Genomic DNA, 22,693 nt, shown 5'->3' with positions numbered 1-22,693 from the left:
TAAAGGGACGTGCAATGAGAGAACTTCCATCACTCTAATTCATTCTCTAAATGTTTTCCTCTCAACAGCTCTGAAAAGTCCAGCTGCATTTCATGAACAAAGAAGGAGTTTGGAACGGGCCAGGGTAAGATGCAATACTGCCTTTAATGTTTTGGGGAAGCCAGGAGTAGCGTGTTTTGGGCATCCTGTAGTTGTTAATGAGATGCAGAAGGGAATTGTTCATATTCTGGATGTGTAATACAGTGCTATGTAGTCACAGATGTATTGGATGGGGCGTTCTTTAGCTTGTATGTGCTGGTTGTTAACCCGCAGTGAACTAGTTGTGCCTAAAAACCATTGAATATGGTGCCTGGATTTTCCCTGGGGTCTTCTTTCTGGAAGTCGCTGATGCTCTTCTTGCCCACTGTTCATATACTTTACATTTTTATTTTTATGGTGTCTGTTCTGCCCTTAAACGCTCCTATCATGTGACTCAGTTCCACCTTTGAGGAAGGTATATGGTTTCTCTGTTACCTGCATGTGCACTTGTTATTCTAGGACATTAGAAACTGAAAATTTAGTAGAGAGGATCGCCCCTGAAATCTTCTAACACTGAAATCACGCAGACTTCTGTCTCTATAGAAAGAGGAAGCCAGGCATCGCGCTTCATGGGGCACATTTACTAACTGGGGGGGGTTTCTTGATGATTTCTGTTCCTCAAAAGGCCTCTGGGGATAGGTTTTGTGTTTTTTTTCTGATTAATCTACAGGGGAATAAAACCTATTATGACTGCTGGGCTAAGTTTTGTTTTAAAAGTGAAAGCAACATAAGTAAAAAAATAACAGCTGTGATTAAAACCTGTAAGGGAGTGTTATCACTTGAAACTGTGGAAGGATTGGAACAGTGGACTTTACATTAAGACCAGTGTCCCAAAGGATTTTGCTTCTTCCTCCTCTTTTTTCCTAAAACCTTCTTATTAAGCTAATATTTTGGTGTGAGCAATAGAGCAATTATGGTGCAGTTTTCTGATTGACTTTAATATTTATTTTCTCTGAAGACCCATCCTGATGGCCAGTACTTACCAGTCCATTACTCACTGTTCCCAGATTCCCATTCCTGGGCTGTGCAAAGGGGTAACGTGCTCAGCCCAGACAGGGTCATCTCTAGATTGCTCTGTAGTGCATTCTTCAAAGACAGAGCTAGAAGCAGCTCTGGAAATGTAATGTCTTAGCATGTAGACTGTGCCTGCCAACAGACTGCATGGGGTCTTTAGTTTAACAAATAACATATCTCTAAACAAATAAAAGAGTATTCCCAAACCACAAGTCAGCCCTCAATGTCAGCAGTATATGAAAATATTTGTTATGAACAATGGAACCAGTGCATTTATCTTTAATGAAAAAAGAAATGTCTTGAATTTTACCCTGACACGAGTTAGTGGTGTTGCATAAAAGGGAAAAGGAGGGCTTCAGTTCTTGAAGAAGTCCTTTAGTCCTTTCCAGTTTCTGTTCTGTGGGGCAGCAGTGCACAGTCAGACTGAGGCAGTTACAGTAGAAGATCATCTTTAGAATAAGCTCATTCTCTGGGTGCTCTGGGACAGAAGATAACCCCTTCTCTGTTCTGTGTTTATTTAGATCTCAGTAACAACTAAAGATGGTTGTTTCTCTTGTTCGTGCTATCCAAGATTACCTCACTCCTATGTCTGATCAACTGAAATTGGCTCTTGCTTGTCTATTTTTGCTGCAGACAGAGGACTATCTGAAACGGAAAATCCGGTCCCGGCCAGAGAGATCAGAGCTGGTTAGGATGCACATTCTGGAAGGTATGGCACGTGCTAAACAGGAAAACATCAACAATAAACTTCATCGTAATCACTTGTACTTAACAGCTTTCTATTTTGCCTCTGACCCCCAAGTCTGTCTTTCACTTGAGAGTGGGCAGATCATTATGCCCGTTGCGTGATTTCTTGAGAGGCATTCAACTCTGCTTGCATGGGGATTCTCAGAAGAATCTGTTATGTGAACTCAAATTGTGCAGTTTTGTGTAGCTGAGCAACAAAGAAATAGAATGACCATGGATTGCTCTTCTACTAGGGAACACACTGTAAATTATCCAAGAGGGAGTGAGGCAGATTTGATCTAATTAGTAAGCTCCTCAGAGAGGGAGTACTGTGGTGCTGCTGAGCACCACATCTTTGGACACAACTAAAAGGGTAAAGGTGAATGAGAACTGGGTGACATCAGTTTGAGAACAGCATATTTGTCATATTCTAGAGTCACGAGGATGATTGTAGTTATCTTTATAACATAAATATACATAATATTGCATGGTTATCTATTGTTATCTGCAACTATTTTTCTGTACAATTATCTACAGTTACCTGGAGTTACCTTTCTGAATAGAAGTAAAATACTGCTGAAGTGCATTGGTTGACCATTGCTGGATTAATGCCATTTTATTTATTTTCCCCTGAACAGAGACCTCAGCTGAACCCTCCTTGCAGGCTAAGCAGCTGAAGCTAAAGAGAGCCAGACTGGCAGATGACCTCAATGAGAAGATAGCGCAGAGGCCGGGTCCCATGGAGCTGGTGGAGAAGAACATCTTGCCTGTGGAATCGAGCCTGAAGGAAGCCATTATCGGTAAGGCCAGAGGAGGATCTGTGTTGAGGGCATTTCCCACGGGTGATTTCCTATCAATTCACCTGCCTGTGTAAGAGAGCGCAGTGCCGTGGTTGGTCTTGTTTCCCTGTCTCAGAATCACAGGCTTTCAGCCCCGAGCCTTCTGAAAAGCAGAACTCCCTCTGGCCCAGATAGCGCTACAGAAACATTAAATTATAGGAAGTATGAACATCCCAGAATAATGTGAAAGCGACTGCATACCCTAAAGACTTGAAAGACTGTTGAAGATTGCATTCCCTAGATTCTCTCCCTAAAAATCCCCCTCTCGGTATAACATGTCAGCAACCTTGGTCAGGGAGAACCCACTGACTTACTCAGATGAGGGAGAGGAGACAGAATATAAACAGGTGTGATGAAACAAAAGCTGTCTGTGAACTTAAAAACTTCAGAGGATTCAATCCCTTTAAAAATAAACCAGAACAGATGTAAATCATGCCAGTGCCATTCCAAGGGCTGAAAGGAATGCTGAGGAATAACCTTCCCACTGCCTCAGCAGTGCTCTTTCCCATCTCCCCAGACTGAGCAGTCTGTGTGCGTCTGTGGTTATTCATCCCCTCAAACACGCACAGCTACTTTCAAGACAAATGGGACACAACTGTGAGCAAGATGGAATACTTCTCCTGAAAAAAAAGGAAGGTGGTGTGAGAGAGCCTGGCTTCACTACTGTACAAGGTGTATTTGAGGTAGAGAAAGAACTTGTGAACTGGAGCATTAGAGATGTAGCTTGCTTCTGACTGAGCAAAGTACATCTCTCTGGATTTCTGTTGCTTTTACGCTAGGTGCAAATGATAGTGTTTTCCTGCTTAGCAGGATTAATTTGAGATAATGTAATCTGAAAAACATTAGTACATTACAAAGGTACACTCACCTGAATTTATCTACTGGACATGTAAATAGACAGAAATGCTAATAGCAGTCAGGGCCACCGCTTAATCCATGGCCCTTGTTGCTTGTAAGACTAGAGGGCAGTTTGGGATTCTGTCTTGAAGAGGGATTCTACCTTCCACCACACAGGAGGAACATCAAAGAAACCATGACTCAAACTTACACCTTCTTCTTTGGTGCCAGATGATAATCAAATAAGCCATGCCACATGTTTTGGGCAGAGTTAAGTAGCTCTTGTTACACTTCCTGATCTTGTCTGGCTAAGAAGGAAGGGAAATGGTTCATCCCAGTCTTTTGTTCTACTTAAAACTGATCCAGTCTGGGCTCTGTTCTCTCATTTTTAGCTGGTCATTTAAGCACAACTCAGACACAACTCTCTCCATGCCTTCATCATCTCTGAGAAACTTCTAGTGTCAAGTGAAATAATTTCTTATTCCACTTTAAAGGCCACAGTTGATGTTTGTGTTTTCAGTTGGACAGGTGAACTACCCAAAGGTTGCAGACAATTCCTCCTTTGATGAGGACAGCAGTGATGCCCTCTCCCCAGAACAGCCAGCCAGCCATGAGTCCCAGGGGTCTGTCCCATCGCCGATGGACTCCCGGATTTGTGAGCCTCTCCCTAGCACCACTGGCACGTCACTAGCTCAGGTGAGAACCCGGTGGCCTCCTGCAGTGCCCTGGAGCTTCACAGATACTGCTGATTTGTGGCAGAGGATCCTAAAAAAATGAGACCGAGGGATCCTCAAGAGGTGTATAATCTGTGAGATTTCACAAGGAGTCTTAGCTCTGTGTGGTGTTGGTGAAGTCCTGTGGTTATTCAGAAGCCCCCGCAGTGGTGCTGTGTGGGGAAGGGGGGCAGTCATTACTCAGTGATACAGCCCGTGTGCAACTGATTCTGGCAAGCAAAGCTGGGAGATACAGGTGTGGGATCTTCTGCCCTAAGAAGTTGTGGTGCTTCTCGGGGACAACTGAAGCAGTGGGTTAAAGGAGTCTAATTAATGACTTGAAACCTGTGCTGCTTCCCTGCAAGTGGACACTTCCTGCACGCTCTTAAACTGTTTCCCTCCTCTTATGTCTATTCCTGATGCCTTTTTCTGTCCCTGCAGGGTACATCCCAATTGCAGATCAGCGCAGATTCCAGTGAAACACTTTTCCTAGCTGAACAGCCACCCCCGCCTCTGCCACCTCCACCTCTTCTGCCTCCCAGTCTTACCAATGGAGCAGCTCTTACTGCTGCCAAGCCCCCACCAACACTCATTAAGGTACTTTTTTGGCTGATTTCTTCATTGTTGTAGTCTGAAGGAAGATAAGGCGGTTACTCTGAAGAAAGTTTGAAGTTGGAAATATTCTGTTAACAGGTGCAAAGGAAGGAGAGCTGATTTCTCACTAGTGTCTTCCTCTGACACTAGTTGTAACATATTTATTAGGTTTTTCTGTTCCATGAAGTATTCACCTTCTGTGAAATGGGTCCTGAATGCAAAAATGTTTTGAAACAATCAGTGTTATCCATAATTAGTCAGTGAGTCTGCGCTGAATGAGCAAGTGATCTGGTGTGCTGGGAAAGGTGACCTGCATTATGGTACGGTGTAAGCCGCTGCGGGTGCTGTGACTCTACCGTTGCCTGTAGAGAATCATGGAAAGACCCTGAGGTCAAATCTGGAGAATTTTGAAACAAAAATCCCTGTGTGTGTTTTGGTTTATACGAGGTCTTATGTTATTTCAGTGTTTCCATTCTTATTTGCTTCTTCCTTTTCTTCTAAATAGCAAAGCCAGCCCAAGTCTGCTAGCGAGAAGTCTCAGCGCAGTAAAAAAGCCAAGGAGTTGAAGCCGAAAGTCAAGAAACTTAAATATCATCAGTATATTCCCCCGGACCAAAAGCAGGACAAGGGAGCTCCTCCCATGGATTCATCCTATGCCAAAATACTGCAGCAGCAGCAGCTCTTTCTCCAGCTTCAGATCCTCAACCAGCAGCAGCAGCACTACAACTACCAGACCATCCTGCCAGCCCCACCGAAGTATGGGTCCTAAATGGCAGCTCTCTCTTAGGAAGCACTTGCTTCCCCAGTACCGTTACCAGAGACATTGTGTTCTGGGGGTGAGGTGTGGCAGTTGGGTCTAACACACTCAGTCTTGTTAGGTTACAGCGGGCCTCAAAAAGGGGGGGTGTCAGATAAATGGGAGAGAAGCTGCTGAAGCGGGTCAGTTGGCAGAGTAAGGGGCATGGATACAGTCAAAGGCATTGGTGTGCTTCCATGTCTGGGGTGGCACTAGTGACCCAGATGTTTCTGAACACGGACAACTGTTGACACTGAAGGCCCCTGGTGCCTTTTTACTCTGGTTTTGATGCTCGTGTTTTTTCTCTCCCTGCAGGCCTCCAGGAGAGCAGCAGAGTGGTGCCGGTGCCCCTGCCGTACGCAGTCTCTCTGCCACAGTCAGCAGCACATCTTCAGTATCCTCTGGTCCCAGCGGGCTGATGCGACAAAACAGTAACGCTGCAGTGGGCAAGCCTGGCCCTCTCCCTGCCAACCTCGATGAGATGAAGGTAAATGTGCTGTGAAGCTGCACAGTCCCTTCTTTGCCGTTGTCCGTGGGCAGCATGGAACCATGTTGCTGCCCCAGAGGTAGACTGGCAGGAGTTTGTGAGAGCAGCTGGTGTTGTTACCCTGCAGTCTGTACCTGAGCTGCAGGTTTGTTGGCCCACAGGAGGGTCACTTTAGTCCTTTGCCCCATGACTCTGGTAGCTGTTAATAGTCGTTCTGGTTAGCATGTATGTTCTCTTAATGTTGCCCTCTTTTTCTTCTCCCCTTATCAGGTAGCAGAGCTGAAGCAAGAGCTGAAATTGAGGGCCTTGCCTGTCTCAGGCACAAAGACGGACCTGATCGAGCGTCTCAGAGCTTACCAAGAGCAGAATGGTGCAGCCGGCCAAACGACTCCCACTCCCAAGCCCAGCACAGCAGCCGTCCTCCCAAAAGCTGCCGAAGTGGTGGTGGCCTTCCCAGCTGCCAGGCTGAGCACCGGGCCAGCCCTGGTCACCACTGGCATTGCACCAGCAGAAGTGGTTGTGGCCACAGTCACCGGTGGCAGCGTGATGAAGTTCGGCAGTACAGGCTCGACTCCTCCCGTTTCTCCAACTCCTTCTGAGCGCTCGCAGATGAGCACAGGGGACGAGAACTCGGCCACCGGAGACACCTTTGGAGAGATGGTGACTTCACCCCTGACCCAGCTCACCTTGCAGGCATCTCCAGTGCAGTTCCTGGTGAAGGAAGAAAGCTCCAAGTCAGCCTCCTGCAGCGTAAATGTGGCGCCCAGGGCGGAGCGGTGTAGCGCCGGTAACAGCAGAGATGCAGAAGTTAGGGACAAAGATCAGATGCTGCAGGAGAAGGACAAGCAGATCGAGGAACTCACCCGCATGCTGAAGCAGAAGCAGCAGCTGGTTGAGATGCTTAGACTACAGCTAGAGCAGGAGAAGCGCTCTCAGCAGTCACTACCGGCCTCAGCGGCTGCGAGAGACGGAGCAGCCCTTGCCTCCAACCCAGTAGCATTTGGCGTCCAGGTCAAGAGTGAAAACGGTTTCCTGAGTTGCCAGTCTGCAAAGCAATCCAGTGGCCAAACAGACCAATTCAGCCCTGCACCAACCGCTAGCCAAATGGACACTTCGAATCCAAGCCCAGTGCCAAAGAAAGCCGTGACGGTGAAGCAGGAGGTGCCAGCCGCGGAAGCAGAGCCGCCGTGCCAGTCCCACAGCCCGCGGCTTTTCCTTGGCCAGCAAGGGAGCGCCCTGAGCGACCTCATCAAGGGCACCCCTCCCCCCACCCTCATCACCGACTCCACAGGGACCCACATCGTCCTCACCGTGACCAAGCCGAGCGCCGAGAGGCAGGGCCTCTCGCCCCACGGGAAGGCAGGGGGTAGCTGCCCGCCCTTGCAGGTACGCAAAGGTTCGATCGCCTGCAGGCCGCTGGGTTCCTCTCTCCCTCTTCCTGCTCCTGTGGTTCAGGTTACCAGAGGATGACTTAACGCGGTGGAAATTCAAGGCAGTAAATTCTAAAATGGCTGAGCCGCTTGCTACGGTGGCTGGTAGATCGTGGCTTTGTGAAACAGGGCAGTGTAAGCAGATCTTCAGCAGAAAGACTGCCATTTGACAGTGATGAACTGTGTACAGCAGTGCACCGCTGACTGCGTGCATCACGGGCTGTTCAGCGTTCTTCCAAACACACGGTTCTGCCTTTTGTCAGGCAGGATCTCAGGCTTGGAGGACAAGTGTTTGTTGCCACATTTCACTGGTTTTTGAAAGAACAGCTATGCCTGTGGTAGTAAAAAAAAAAGCAGAGTGTATTTAACCCCTTTCCTTTACTGGAGAGATCGTAGTCGGAGTGATAGATAGGTCACCTTATCTACCGAGAGCTACTTGGGAGCAGACTTTCTGCCTTTTGACTGTTCTTTGTTTTAATGCGTGTCAGTATTTCAGTCTTAACCGAGTCTTTCATCAATGATGATCTACTATTCCCCTGTTGGCATGAGCTCAGCACTTAACAGAAGTGTTCCAAGTGTTTCTTCCAGGAAGAGATAAATATGCCCAGATTTTATGGCATAAATCAGACCCCAGCATCTTCCATGGCATAAGAGAAGATTTTCATTTTCTGCTGCTATATTTCTTGCACCTTCTGCAGAGCAAGCCTACCATCAGGGACAGGCACTGAGCAGGCTGCATTTGCTGTGTAGCAGATGAGATGACAGGCAGCTGTCTAAATACCAGCATCCAGTGTCACCCTGGAGAGCCCAGGGTATCTCACCTGAACTCCAGCCTCTGCTCTGGAAGGGCACAGGTCCTGTGTCAGGTCTGCCAGCCCTCGAGGGATGTCATGGATAGCCCAGGGATTTAGACTGGTACTACCTCCTCTTTTAGGACTCTCAATCCCGCCCCAATCTGATTTCTCTGCTTGGTGAAACAGAACGATTGACTGAATTTCCCAAAGAATATAGAGTGGGGGAAACCAAACTTCATAAATCCTTTAAGAAGGACAGGCCTTGCTCCATGTTGTGTCTGGGGAATAACTTCTCACGGATACCCTTTTCTTTCCAGAGAGTACAATCATCGCCTGCTAAAACTTCCAGCCAACCGCCGTGTCAGCTACCTGCAAGCACCCCTCAGCAGCCCACACAGCAGCAGAAGCAGCAGCCCGTGCAGCAGCAGCAGAAGCAGCAGCAGCAGCCCCTGCAGCAGCAGCAGCAGCAGCCCAGAGGACGAAACCAATCTGTCAGAAAGGTAGCTCGCTGCCTGCTCACTTTTCTTCCTTGTTTTTCTTTGTCTGCTGCCGGGGTGTGTAGCGGCAGCGGGAAGGAGACACGCGTGCACAATCCTGGTCAGAGACCATCACCACAGCAAGTGAGATCTCACAGTAGCTTCTGCCACAGCTTGCAGCTGCGTGGAGTGTTTGGGTTTCAGCTTGAATGTGGCAGAAGAGGTGCCTGGCATGGCCTCTCCCTTCCCCTGCCTCCTGCCGCACCGGCTGCGGTGGAGAGCCCGTCAGGCACGAGGTTTCAGGAGCACTAAGTGCCCATGAGGTCTTCCCCTCTGGGCACGCTTGGAAGTGATGAGGAGGCTTTACAGCAAAGAGCTCTGGGCTAAACCCTGACAATTTACTAGCTTCTGCCCTTTGGTCCCACATCTGGGCAGAATACCCACCGGTGTTTTAAACAAGCATTGCCTAGCCGTTAAAAATGATGAGAGGCCAGAGTGGGCAGCTTCCGTTCACGGTGGTGTCCCTGATTCTTGAAGGAGTGCTGCTGAACTGGAAAGGTGGCTGCAGCATGGAAGCGGGTGGGGGTGTGGTCAGTAGGCCTCCTGCTGAAGGCGGCGTATGAATTCTGAGAGGGGCGAAAGGATGTGACCTTTTAATCTCTGATGCTGATGAACATGCTGGGATTTCCATTCCCGTGCCTTGAGCGTGCCTGTTAATTATCTCTTTTTTGAAGTGCCATGCTGGCTCAGGAAAGAGCACCTCCGACTACCCCTTCTCCAGGTGATGGCTCTAAAGAGGCTCTGCTGTGCCTCTCCTCCCTTTCTAGCCTACTTGGCTCTCTCTCTAACGTGTAATTAAGATAAGATACAGAAAGATTATGAAGAGTTCTTAGAGCTTGGAGGATCACTTCTGAGTCAGATCCTGGAAAGGATATGAAGACAGGAGTTATTTCTAGTGTAGTCGGAGTGAGGTATTCACTTTGTAGAGGGTTGGGGCTTTGGTTTGCTTTGAGACCTTTGAGGAAATACAGAAGGTAAATGAAGGCACCTTTTCCCTCAGGCTCCCTTAGCTCGTGTGCTGTGGAGGCATCTGTAGTGACTCCTAATCCTTTTGCCTCCCTGTAGGGTCAGAAACCAGGCCTGCAGGTGGTCACGGGGCAGCTGCCCCACACCATACTATCGTTCTCAGCACCTCCAAACCTGCAGCCCTTCTTCCTCAATGAGTTCCACAAACAGTCCCTGAAAATCGGTGCTGCTGGCGAAGCTGGCCCACCCAGTGTGTCAAAAAAGTTACCCTCGCAGCACATCCCAGTGGCCTGTGCCACACCACCAGGTCCCAGCCCCTCTCGGGAAGAGAGTGGACCCCAGAGCAGCTGACCGGGGCCCGGGGTCATTCCTCTACCTGCAGGTCACAGAACAGACAAAAAGCTCTCGGGGGGGAAAACAGGATGGGGGAGAGCATCAACAGGTACATGTTGTTGGAACTGGCAATCAGCTGCTGCCTGGGGATCGCTGCTCCGGGGGAGCGAGCTCCAGTGCGGATCAGGCATAACTGCTGCAGGGGCAAAGACCCGATCCGTGGTTTAACTTTTCTTATGGGCAGTCGTGTGCTGATTCATCTGGTAAAGCTGAGTCAGGAGCACCACTTCCTGCAGCACTGGGGGTTTCCTTTGGAGGTGCCTGGTGCTGCTGAGCGCGCCGGTGCTCTCCGCCCACCGTCGGGCTGTGAAACTTGCTGCTAGTGAGGCTTGACTGGGTCCCCAAAGCAGGCACTGCCCACGGAGGTGCTGGATATATTGCGCAGAGTAGGCTGCACACAACAAGGGAAGTGCCTGCTCTCTCCAAAGTGCCAGAGGAATCCCCCACTTGGGCAGATGCGGCTCTCCCCGTCCAGGAGCAGCCTGGTGGTGGTTTGTGGCGTGGTTGCATTAGCATTAGAAAAATCAGCAAAAGATTTCCAGCTGTGAGGTGGAAGGGAAATCTGGGAAATCTGTCTTCGTCCCCTGCAGCCAGGGCACAGTGCACAGGGTAGCGGGGCTGCTGGGAGCAGAGCAGTGCAGACCTCTGTGCAGCGCTCACCGAGAGAGGGGGTGATGGTCTCTCAAAGCAGCTGTGAGAAAGGAGTTGATGTGGACTTGCCCCTGATCACCCCTTCTGCCTTCGTTCTAAACAGCCCTCATCGCAGCCCAGCTCTCCTGCTGCCCCTTCCCCATCCCAGATGGACCTGGAGCAGCAACAGCACGCGTCGCTTTTTGGAACTCCTCCACCTCCTCTCCCTGTTCCCTCGGCCCCAGTGAAAGAGCCACCAGGCTACGAAGAGGCCATGAAGCAACAGCCAAAGGCCCAGGTGAGAGCAGTTCTTCTTCTCCCTGGTTTCCTTGGAGAGCAGGTGAAAAGTTGCCACTGTAAACCTGCTTAGATCCTTGATCTGGGCCAGTAATAGAGAATGGAGACACAACTGCACCGTCCTCACCACATTCCTTCTGAAGGGTTTGGGGCAGACCCTGAGCCGCAGGTAGAGATCCCAAACCACTCGCTGGCTGCGCACTGAGTGTTAGTACAGCAGTTGCTGAGTGTGCCTTCCCTTCCAGTAACAGCCTGGGGCTACAGGGGGTTCCAGTGCCACGACCCCCCTGTGCTCACTCCTGCTGAATAACAGCCCCGTCCCTGGGGCGAGGGAGGAGAGCCAGCAGCCAGGGGTGTTGCTGGAGGTGGGAGCTCCCCTGGCAAACAGGAAGCTAATCCTGCGCTCGCTCTCCCCAGGAGAACGGCTGTTCCAGCCAGCAGATGGACGACCTGTTTGACATTCTCATCGAAAGTGGAGGTAAGGAGACAAAGCCAGCAGTTCCCCTCGTCTTTGGGTTTGAGCCTGGGGGTTATAGAGCACTGAGGGGAGAGGCTGTTACGGCCCAGGGCTCCGCTCCTGCGCCCCTGCCAGTGGCTTTACCATTGGCAGTGGTCATTAGGGCACCGAGGGAGATGTCAGTCAGGCATTAGTACGACGCAAAGCTGCTGAGTGGCTCTGCTGCCTCGGCTCTGGGCACAGCTCTTCTGCGGTTCTGGACAGAGCCTGAATTCCCCAGGGGTGAGCTGAAAACCCCTCGCAGCAAACCACGCGCAGGCACAGGCTGAGTTTCGTGTCCCGGTTGGTGGTCAGTGATGGCTCCGGCTGGGGGGGGGATCCCTGTTGCCCTGCTGGGTGGGAGGGACCCTTCTGGTGTGGGGCCGAGCTTTCCCCTCACCCTGGCCTGCCTCTTTGTTCCCTGCACAGAGATTTCTGCTGACTTCAAGGATCAGTCGTCCCCAGCTGGGAAAGAACCACCGGCGGCCCCGGCCTGCTCCCCGCCGCCCAGCAGCCACCATTCCTCAGAGCTGGGGGTGCCGGTGTCCTTGGGGCAGCCGGTGCCCGTGGGCCGGCTGGAGGACTTCCTGGAGAGCAGCACCGGCCTCCCGCTGCTGACGGCAGGCCACGATGGGCCGGAGCCCCTGTCCCTGATCGACGACCTCCACAGTGAGATGCTGAGCAGCTCGGCCATCCTGGACCACCCGCCTTCACCTATGGACACCTCGGAATTGCACTTTGCTCACGAGCCGTCCGGGGGCATCGCCCTGGATCTGGCTGAGGCTAACTTGGACAGCATGGACTGGCTGGAGCTGCCGGGGGGGCCCGTCATGAGCCTGGCTCCCCTCAGCACTGCGGCTCCCAGCCTCTTTTCCACAGACTTCCTTGATGGACACGATCTGCAGCTGCACTGGGATTCTTGCTTGTAACTCTGTGAGCAGAGACTGAAGGGAATGGGAGCAGGAGGGCACGGGCATGCAGGGGGAGGAGGCCAGTCAACTGAAAAACAAACAAACAAACAAAAAAAAACAAACCAGAAACATCCCGCTTCCCCCCCACCCCCCCCCCAAAAAAAAAATAGGAAAGAAAGAAACATGCTCCTGGTATTTGTGCTCCTCCCCCACCAGTGTCCTTCCTGCACAAAGCCGGCAGCGAGTCACGGCTGCCTGGGCAGCGGGGCCGGGCCGGGGCAGGGAGAACAGCTGGGGGGGGGGGGGATGAAGAGGAGAAGAGGCCGCAGGAGCTCGGGGGGGCTGGTGGCCTCCTGCCCCCTCCGTGCAGCCTGACCCAGCCTGGGCGAGGACGGAGCCGGCAGCCCCTCTCCCTCCAGGCAGGAGCGGCGAGGGGCACGCGTTCCCTCCCCCACGCCTCGCGGCAGGACAGAGCGCGAGTGGGCCCGAGGCGATTCCAGAAGCGGCACCCCTGTGCCTTGCTGGGATCGGTGAATAAAAAGGGGCTGTGTCGGTTTAACGGTTGCAGAAGGGGATTCTACCTCCTGAGCGGGACACACGAGGCGGGAGCGCTGGCTGGGCGCCCGGACCTGCTGCCCCCCCCCCGCGCCACCTGCCCTCTGTCAGGGGAGGGCCTGATCTGCCGCGGGGCTGCGAGGAGCGGGGCAGAACGGGCACCTTTTCCAAATGTAGCCAAAGGGAATCAGGGTTCCTCACCAACCTGGTAATGTCTAAGCTGGTTTCCCAAATATTGCTGAGCTCGGCCGAGGGCTGCCTGCTTGCTTCACTCGCTTTGGGCTGCAAAACAGACTTTTTTAAGGTGCTAAAATCCAGGTCTTGTTATACCTGTCCTTCGCTGCCCCAGACCCGGGGCTGTGCCTGGCTGTTAGCCTTCAGGCACAGCCCCTGCTCCCCCCAGCGCTTGCGACACCCCCAGGCGAGCAGGGCGGTCAGCCTGGGGTGGGGGTTTGGGCCAAGAAAGCCTCTGGGTGTCCAGGGGCGCGTGCGAGGGGCACGGCTAGCAAGGGGCAACATATCATTAGGGGCCATGTGCAATCTGTGTCCTGCCTTCAGCCGCACAGCACGGCTCCTATGCGACCCTTTCTCTGAGGGCCCCTTTCTGGGGAGAAGCGGGAGCCTGAAAGCAAGTAATGGGCAGCTGAGCTCTGCTCTTCCCTCCCGGCCCACGGGGCAAAAGGCGAAAGCTGACGGCTGCGTCCTGCGGCCCACCCCCCAGAGCCATGGCCGTGCTCCTCCTTGTGCGGGGGTTTTTGCAGTGGAAACCCAGACCCGGGGCTCGCCCTCGCGCCGTTAGGCCTGTCGCTTTTAAATCCCCGCATTTGTCGGCTGTGAGCTCCCTGCCTGATTGACCAGGTGAGCCACAGCCCAGCCCCAGGCGGCTGCCTGGCTGCCCAGCTCCCCCTGCTCCGGAGCTGAGCTGGGCTTTGGGGTCGGGCTGAGGGCGGTGGGGCCGGGCAGGGCTGGAGGCAGCGGCTCCATACGGCCGAGGGCGCTGACCCCGCTCGGGCAGCGGAAGGACAAACTGCCAGCCTTTTTAGTAGCTCCTCGTGGAGGCTGTCCCCACCTTGCCCCCCCTCCCCGTGCCGGGCTGCAGTGCTGCCTGTCGGGGAGGGGGGGGCACATGCTGCTCCCCTGCCCCTTTGGTACCTGGTGCTGGTCTCAGGGGGAGGCCTTGCCGCAGGGGTGCGGGTAACACACAACGTGCTCTCTGGCAGCCACCAAACTGGCAGCCTTGAGGGGGTGGGGAGGGGGGGGGGTCACGCCTGTTTTGCAGCTGGGAGAGACTCCTGCTTTCCTGAGCCCTATTTGCTTCTTAACTGTATGGGGAGCCACTTTCTTAATCGTTTGCAGGGGGAGCCTGCTGGCAGCTTCCTTCCTTTCTGCCCCCATCTCTCCCCTCTCAGTTGTAAGCAAGTCAGAGCCGCTTATCTGCCTCCCTCAGTGTCCGGGTTGGAGAGGACACCTTCCCCCCCCACCCCGCCCTGCTTTCTGTTGCCCAAGCTACACTGTCATGTCCTAAAAATCAGAGTAACTGGGCCCGGTGGACACCCCTTTCATGCCCCCCCCGAGCCCGCCCTCAAGTCTCTCCTGGTGCAGCCCCGGTGCTCACGGGGAGCAGCGAGTGCATTAGCAATTGCCTCACAGAGCTCCCCCCCAGGGCAGCTGCCCAGCCGTGGGACCAGGTGGGCACAGGAGGCGAGGGGTTTCTTAGGGGAAAAGTTTGGGGGGGTGTGTGGGAGGATCTTTCAAATGCTAAGGGGAAAAAGTGAGGCTGCCTATTGGTCAAACTCAAGCAAAATCTCAGCTTTTTTTTAGCCCACAGTGAGCAGCAGTCTCCACAAAAACGAGCTGTGTGATTTCTTTTGTACCAATAATTACAAAGCTGCAACCAGTAAATAAAGAAATTATCAAAGTGCAATGAGCTCCTAGAAGGTGGGAGCACTCTCCCTGCAGTCCTGGCCTGACCCAGTCGTGGTTCCTCACGCTGGGCCAGGCCCCCCCAGTCGTCGTTGGCAGAGACCCCAGTGCCTGTTACTGATCCAGCCCTTCCCTGGGGTTGATGGTGAAAGGCCGAGCTCCCAGCTGCTCCCTTTCACCTTTACCCACCCACCTTCATTTGTGAAACGTTGTAGGTGTTTAATTACATTAAATTTGCTCAAGGTACTTGAAATTGGCTGATGGGCTTGAGAGCTCTCAAGGAGCCCAGATGATACAGAATCATGAGCCTCACCTGAGGAACCCAGCTAACCTGCCCCAGCCCTGCGGCACAAGGGGCTTCTGCCAGGAGAGAGGGGGGTAACCCTGTGCCCGGGGGCGGAGGGGAAGATGGTGCCTCATCCCAGGAAACAGTAGAAAGTCTTTTCCCCAAGCAGTGTCCAGAGCAGGCGAGCCCGGTTCTCTGCTTTCTTTACTATTATTTGTTTGAATAATAGTTCAATAGTTCTTTGTCGGAGGAGGTATTTCCCTGGACATGCATTTTTGCACCCATTGGGAAAAACAAAGTCTGATGTTCTGCCTCTACCTTGAATGTAATCCTGAATCTTTCTGCTGTAACCACTACTTGTTTGTAATGTGTATTTGACTAGCACGCACTCTCCCTTCCACTATGCAGCAAACGGCGAGGGGTGATCAGCACCATCAGAGACGGATGGTGTTGGGGCATCGGATCCAGAGCAAGTATTCAACTGGAAAAGGATAAAAGTGACAAGTTAATGGGGGAGAGAAGGGATCTTTAAATTGAATTATTTTTTCAGTTACAAATATTTGGGAAAAAAAAAAAAATCCATTTTATTAAAAAAATTCCAAACAGCCACGTGCTCAGAAACTTCTCTGCTATGCTGGTGGGAGGGCTTGGGGCCACTCTGCCTTTTCCAGCTAAGGGTGGGTGAACCCTCTGGGTCTTTCTCCAGCCTGCAAAAAAAGCAGCTTGAGTGGCGGTGCCTCATCCTTTCTCAGCTGCAGGGAGATTCCCTCTGCATACGGAAATTACCTACCCTGCAGCCAGAAGTAGAGCTTATGGCAGGAGAAAGAAGCACGGGCAGCTTTTACAGCCTCCCCCAGCCCGCTGGGCTGCGCTGGCCCCCAGCTGTTCCGGGGGTGAGGTGACACTGCAGCCTTCCTCAGCCAGACGCCAAACTGGCATCACTTTGACCGAAACCACTGATTTTCACCTCAGTAAATACGCTGCAACGGCCACCTTCCCGTGAGCTTGGGCTTCTGACCGCCGTCCTCCCTGGGCCCGGGCCCTGTTCCTGCCCTGCTTTGCAGACGAGACTCCACCTGCTTTTTCTGGAGCAGCTTCTTGGTGCACAGACACCACTGCTACCCGCCCCCCACCCTTTGCTCAGGGCCCTCCTCCTGCAGTGTCCCTACACCCCCCAGTTTTGAGCATTTCTTGCTTTTCTGGGGCTCTGCCGTGGGGCTGCACTCCGGCCTTGGGCCTTGGGGCCTGGTGGGACGCAGGGCCAGCGGGGACCCCCCCCCCGCTGCCAGCGCAGAAACGGGGTCAGAGTTACCAAATGGCAGAAATTAAGAGGAAAACCTAGTCCTGGCCCCGTCAAAAAACCAAAGCCAAAGCCCAGCACTCTCCCAAGATGCAGTTTATTTACAAACCCACCGAATAAAGGAAAGTAAGAATCTAGTGTCATTTTATGAGTAGTTTGTGCTCACAGACAAGCGCTTTCAGTAGAAAGTCACAGACTCCATATCCAGAGCCACCACCACAAAGCAGCAATTCTCCACTCCTGACCTGCGTCCCTGCTGCCACCGCAGGGCGAGGAGGACGAGTTAGTGTCCCTGAGCCAGCTCCAACCTGAACCCCATCCTGAGCTACAACGGTGCCAAAATATACACGGTCCTGGAGTTAATTTACAGCTTTTTGGTTAACAGTAAAAATCATCTAGAGACTAAAATGACAGCATGAAACACTCTTGCTTAGGGGAGAGGCGGCTTTTGTCTGCTCCCAGAGGAGACAAGGCCCATCCCCTAAGGCCGTTACAGCGGTAATAGGCTGGTGCCCGTTGAGCACCTCTTGTCAACACCCCACGCACCAGTGCCAGGGAGGGAGGATGAGGCCGATGCTGTTTCCCCCTTCCCAGGCCTGGCTCCAGGTCAGAGGAACTTTTCCAAGTGCTTCAGTTTTTGCCATTCCCCTCCCCGGCAGAGGCGAGCCCTCGGCTGGCACGGGGTGGGGGGGACGGGGACGTGCCGTCCTTGCTCCCGTACAGCAGCGCATCTCTCACCAGCCCGATTCCGCGCGCGCCCGCAGTGCCGCCGGCTCTCACGGATCAAAGCCACCCCAGGGGCTGCCTCGGCCCCAGAGCAACGGCGGCAGACCCGCTCGCGCCCCCACGCAGCGGCCGGGCTGTGGGGCAGCGCGGGGGGCTGCGGGCCAGGCTGCTCCCCCAGGCACCGGCGGGGAGGCAGGGCTGGGGCGAGCAGAAGATGGGGGCGGCAGAGATGGGGGGAAGGTGGGAAGGGGCGCTTGTTTTTGTGGCCACGACACACTTGTCCCTTTGCAGCATCACCCTCGACCATCGCCTCCCTCGAGGATGCAGCTCGGCCTCTCGGTGCTGCTGCCGTCTGTCCCGGGTGGCCTGGCAGCCCCCCCCCCCCCCCAGGGGGATTTTGTCACAGATACAAGTGGGTGGGGTGGGGGAGGGCAGAAGGTGAGACACGATGGGGGCGGGGGGAGAGGAGTGTGCGCCACTGAGAAGGTCCCCCAGGATGGGGTGGGATGGGGGTCACCCATCTATGTCCCAGCTGAAGAGATGGTGCTTCACCAGCATGTCCTGCACCCCTTCCTTCAGCGGCTTCTTCTCCTTCTCCTGCAGGGTGATGACACAGAGAGCCGGGTCAGTGCACGGCCCCCAGAAAAGGGGGGGCTGTGTCTGCGGACAGAGCCCGAGCACGCCGAGCTCTCCGGCTCGCAGGCAGAGTGGCCTTCTGCACTTCCCACCTCTGAGCAGCTGAAACAGGGAGAGGCCCTGCGGTTTGGAAAGCACGGGGGGGGGGGTGGGGGGGGTGGGGGGAGGGAAGGGAGGGAAGGGAGGGGCCCGCCCTTCCCCTCTGCCCCGGGCAGGCAGCCCCCTCTGCCAGCGCTGCCGCAGCTCCGCGCCCAGCTTGCCCTGGCAGGGGAAGCTGCCCCAGCCACAGCCTCCGGCACCGGCTCAGGAGGAGGAAGAGGATGGGCTGGAACACAAAGCTGGGAGAGGGAGGAGGTAAGGAAAAGCAGCTGGCTGAGGGAGAGAATGAGAGATGACACCTACTCACCTCCCTCTTTATTGGCAGCTCCCAGTCCTGAGAGAGGCTGAAGGCAAATTTGCAGAGGACTCTGTGATGGAAGAGAGCGATGTAACACACACCCCCAGGTCATACACCCAGCCTGTGCCCACCCACAACTGCTACCCCAAGGCACACAATTCCACCCACTCCTCAGCTTGTCCTGGTTTGCCACTAAGCTTATGAGGATGAAATTCCTTGCTTGTTGCTGTTGAAAGGGCAGCACCATCCATCCATCCATCCATCCATCCACCCATCCATCCATCCACCCATCCATCCATCCACCCATCCATCCATCCACCCACCCATCCATCCATCCACCCACCCATCCATCCATCCACCCATCCATCCCTCCATCCCCTGTTTCCCCCTCTCCTCTTTGGGCTTCATATCCTGCCAGGCCCAGGCTGGAAAGAGAAGCTCAAAGACAGGACTCTAGTACAACCCCTCCAGAGCCTGGCACAGCAGCGCAGGGAGGCGGGGGCAGCCCCGGGCTCTGCTGGACCACGGGCACACGGGGCCCGGGACTGCGCGCAGCTGGAGGCGGCGGGCTGCAGGTTCCTCTCCAGAAAGCAGACCCCTGCCAGTAGCCCCTCAGAGTTTCTGCACCCCCTTCTCTCTCCCTGGAGTAAGAGGAGCATCCTGACCCCTGCACACAAGTGCTGCAGGGGAACGGCAGGTTGAGTCACCTCGCTGGACCCGGGTCTAAGCAGGGGCTGCGGGCACAGGGATGCACAGCTCGGGCCTCCTGGCAGCGAGCTCGTCAGCCCTTCAAGGCTCAGGGGAAACTCCTGGGGGGGGGGGGTCTCCTCTTGCTCCTGCAGCAGTGAGGGAGCTGGGGCCCTCCGCAGGAAGCTGGCTGGGAGAGACACGGCATAAGCCTCTGCTCCTGCTCCAAACCAGCCTGGGCCCAGCTCTGAACCAGTCCCACTTGGGCCTTTGGCTGTGCTGAACCAGCACTGCCCCCACGCTGCGAGAAAGCAGCCACAGGACACGGCAGCGCAGGGGCGGAGGGGAGTCCCTTCCCCCCATTCAGCAGAGCACAAGGAGAACAGGGCACCCCGAGGTGCGCGCACGCAGGCCCGCGCCTGGCTACGGGTGCTCCCACAGGGGCCAGAGGCAACCGGGCGGCGCGGACAGAAGCCGGTTCCCCGCAGGAGCGCGGCGGCAACGGGGCTGGAGCGGCGGTGCGGGCGGGGAGTCCGCTCTGCGGCTCCCTGGGAGTGGGTGTGGGCTCGGCAGAGCGCGGGAGGGCCGGGGGCACGCAGCGTGGGGGTGTGCCCTGGGCTCCCAGCGGTGTGCTTCGTGTGAGCTCGGGCACTAAAGCCGCCTTCAGCCCCTGACATCGCTCCCTCACTTAACCAGGAGGGCAGACAGTGACGGACTCCTTCCCGGCCCGTGACAGTCAGAGTGTCTCCCTAGCACATTCCCTGCCTGGACTCGTGGTGACTGGCCGAGGACTTGGAGAGCAGGGGGATGGAAAAGGCAGATTCTCCGTCAGAGTAGGTGCAGGGCACAGCAGGAGGTTGCTGGCAGGCAGAGGCTGCCTGCTTGTCACGACAGCTCCCCAGGAGCCAAGCAGGCACAGTGCACCGCGTTAAACTGTCCAGACAGTCGCTGCTGCCTCAGCACACAGGAGGAAATCTCTGCAGTGGGGATTGGGGGGCAGCCCACGCTGCTACCCACTGGAGAGGGCCCAAAGCCAGCCACTGTGAGGGCCACCTCCTGCAGAGGAGGTGGGAATCCATTCCAGACCTTGGCGAGGCCCGTGGGGAGAGACTCACCTCAGCTCACATTTGATCTGCACCCAGCCGGGACTTCGCAGGAATGACCAGGGATGGAACCACTTCTCCACGGTCTGCAGGCTTGAGCACAGCACCTCCAGCCACAAATGCAGCACCTGCTCGCTGCAGCGATGGGGTGGAGGCATGTTACTTGGCTGAAGCCACGGAAAGAAGACTCATCCCTTTGGGATAGTCTATTTTCAGCCCAAGCCTTGACCCCAACCCACAGCCCTGTCCCCAGTGGGAACAGGATAACCCAGGAAACTTGTGTGAGCCGCTCCATGCAACAAGAGCTACTTCTTCCAGCCAGGAGCCAGGCCAGCACGATGAACAAGGAAGGACCAGGTCCCACTCAGTGGCTGCAGTGAGAGGGGTTAAAAAACCCCTGTGGCCTAAGGTAGATTGGAACTACTGCTGCCCTTGAGCCCGCTCTGCCCCCTCCCAAGCTCCTCGCACCCACAGTGCCGAGGGTATCAGGGCCAGATGACTCACTTGAGTCCAACACAGATGAGGGAACGAAGCTTCACATCCATCTGTGCATGTGCAGCATCATGCGTCATGTTCACAGCCTGAACTGCCTGCGGGGAGGGAAGACGTGGTTACCATCTCCTCAGCTTAGCCTCCGCCTGGGCTGGGCCCCCACTGCAGCAACACAGCCAAATGCTGCCCACCCCGGGGCTCCCCACCCTCACCCAGTGCTCCCCACCCTCACCCAGTGCTCCCCACCCTCACCCAGTGCTCCCCACCCTCACCCAGTGCCACCTGCTAGCATCAGAGGGGCCCAGACTTCCTGATGGCTTCACTTTCTGCCTTTCCCCAGGCATCTGGTGTCTCTACTTCTTCCCATCAGGGAAGGTCAGGGAGACTCTCGAGCATCTCCCTAGAGATGGGCATCACCCTCCCGTGGCCCCCATGGGAAACTTCCCCACAGCAGGAGCTGGGCTGGGCTGGGGGCAGCACTCACCCGGTAAAGCAGCTCCTCTGGCGTCAGGACTTTGCCGTCTTCATCAAGCCTGCAAAGATCACAGCAGAGAGCTGGCTAGCTCCGGAGCCACCCTGGGCACACGCAGGCCTTTCCTGCTCCGTACCCCAACAGCTCTCTTGCTACTGCTGAGCCCCCGCGTGATCCTGCAGCCGTGAGAGAGCAAGATACAGCCCCAGAAGCAAAGAGAGGAGCCTGGGGAAGGGGACAAGAGCCACTGCCAGCCCCAAGTCAGCACAGGCACACCCACACCCACAGGAGGATGGGGCAGACCAGGACTCTCTCCCAAGCTGGAGAGCAGCGGCAGTTTGATGAGCAGGCAGGAGCAGGGCACAGACGCAGCCGCCTGGTGTGAATAAAGCGGCCTTACCTGTACGTCTTGCAGAGCACAAGGCGAGAATAGACGGAGTCAAAGTCCCGCTCCACTTCCCGGCTTGCAGCCTAGTAGGGCAGAGGGACAGTCGGTACCCCCCGCCCTGCAGCCCCCTCACCCCAGCTCTCTGGCAACACAGCCCCACGAGGGCAACCGAGACATCTCACCTCTTCAATGAAGAGCCAGGGATGGCAGGGCCCCCCCAGCAGAGATGGCTTCTTCAATCCGTGTTCAAATATGGACTTCAAGGCCGGACACAGCGTCCCCCGCACCAAGTCCGTCACCCCTTCTGTGACCGAGTCATCTCCAGCGATGGAGTACTGGGGAACACCAAGAGCCACCTCTCAGCATACCCGTGAGGGGGCAGAACGTGGCGGTGGTCCGCTCACCCACTCTGCCCAGGCCTCTTCCACTCCCAGGTCTCCACCAGCCCCTCTCTCCCTCCCTTAACTCGTTATGCTCTTGCTGGCTCTTGCGCAAGGCGCCACGCTCAGTGCTACTCCCCGGGGATTTGCTGGGACACCCGGACCTCTGCGCCGAGGTTGGTGCCCCTGAGAACGCACAGGGGACCCCAGCACCACCCTGGCAGTGTTCAGCACGCGGGAACCGTTGCGGTTTGGTGTGATGCTGACTGAGCTAAGGTGAGGAGAGGGACTGAACTGAGGATCCTCTGGGACTCCATAAGCTGCTAAAAGTCAAGACAAATGGGGGATAGACAAGAATTCCCAGGTCAGCTGGTACACCACTTCGAGGTATCACCCTGACACGCTGTTAGCACGAGGGATATTCCAAAATTCGGATGAGTGGGATCCTCTCTGTTTCCACAGTTGGGAGAAGTGCTCAGCAGTGCAGGGCCTGTTTATACACAGAGAGGTGATCTGCATCTAATGAACCAGCCCTAAGAAGGGGGTGAGGAAGCAAGTGAGATGTCAGCTCTTGGGGCTTCTCCTGAGGGTTTCAGGTCAGCCTTTGAGCCCTTCCTTCCTTGCTCTGGAAATGCTGAGGAGGAGAGGGAGAACAGGGCCTTCTCCACTTCCCCTGCAAACTGCCTCGGGGCCAGCAGCTGCTGAGGTTTGCCTCCCCTCCCTCACCCCAGCCTTGGGGCCGTACTGAGGTATCTGCTCTAGACAGGTGGCACCTCACCAACGCCGGCTGCGAGAGGAACAGAGACAGAGC

General features: G+C 55.1%; 2 protein-coding genes across 4 annotated transcripts in view; one reads left to right on the top strand and one right to left on the bottom strand.

Moving 5' to 3' along the window:
- Positions 1–15,865, top strand: part of MRTFA (myocardin related transcription factor A) — a 106,035-nt gene extending 90,170 nt beyond the window's left edge. The window contains exons 4-15 of the mRNA XM_032996731.2: positions 69–124; positions 1,726–1,801; positions 2,457–2,618; positions 4,015–4,190; positions 4,649–4,804; positions 5,307–5,557; positions 5,913–6,084; positions 6,355–7,470; positions 8,626–8,808; positions 10,958–11,131; positions 11,548–11,608; positions 12,056–15,865. Of these exons, the coding sequence (XP_032852622.2) occupies positions 69–124; positions 1,726–1,801; positions 2,457–2,618; positions 4,015–4,190; positions 4,649–4,804; positions 5,307–5,557; positions 5,913–6,084; positions 6,355–7,470; positions 8,626–8,808; positions 10,958–11,131; positions 11,548–11,608; positions 12,056–12,555 (3,083 nt within the window). The 3' untranslated portion in view covers positions 12,556–15,865. The remainder of the gene's footprint in view (positions 1–68; positions 125–1,725; positions 1,802–2,456; positions 2,619–4,014; positions 4,191–4,648; positions 4,805–5,306; positions 5,558–5,912; positions 6,085–6,354; positions 7,471–8,625; positions 8,809–10,957; positions 11,132–11,547; positions 11,609–12,055) is intronic.
- An 817-nt stretch (positions 15,866–16,682) lies between these two features.
- The window catches only part of SGSM3 (small G protein signaling modulator 3), a 31,765-nt gene continuing 25,754 nt past the window's right edge, over positions 16,683–22,693 (bottom strand). For all 3 annotated transcript variants that reach the window (XM_042793264.1, XM_042793263.1, XM_042793265.1), the window contains 7 exons: positions 21,685–21,837; positions 21,515–21,585; positions 21,127–21,175; positions 20,655–20,740; positions 20,163–20,285; positions 18,370–18,430; positions 16,683–17,924 (listed from right to left, as the gene is read on the bottom strand). In XM_042793264.1, coding sequence (XP_042649198.1) covers positions 17,841–17,924; positions 18,370–18,430; positions 20,163–20,285; positions 20,655–20,740; positions 21,127–21,175; positions 21,515–21,585; positions 21,685–21,837 — 627 coding nt within the window. In that variant the 3' untranslated portion in view covers positions 16,683–17,840. The remainder of the gene's footprint in view (positions 17,925–18,369; positions 18,431–20,162; positions 20,286–20,654; positions 20,741–21,126; positions 21,176–21,514; positions 21,586–21,684; positions 21,838–22,693) is intronic.

This window comes from Tyto alba, unplaced genomic scaffold, assembly GCF_018691265.1.
Source record: "Tyto alba isolate M040663 unplaced genomic scaffold, T.alba_DEE_v4.0 Super-Scaffold_2, whole genome shotgun sequence".
NCBI classification, from domain to species: Eukaryota; Metazoa; Chordata; class Aves; order Strigiformes; family Tytonidae; genus Tyto; species Tyto alba.
This window is presented reverse-complemented; position numbering and strand designations above follow the sequence as displayed.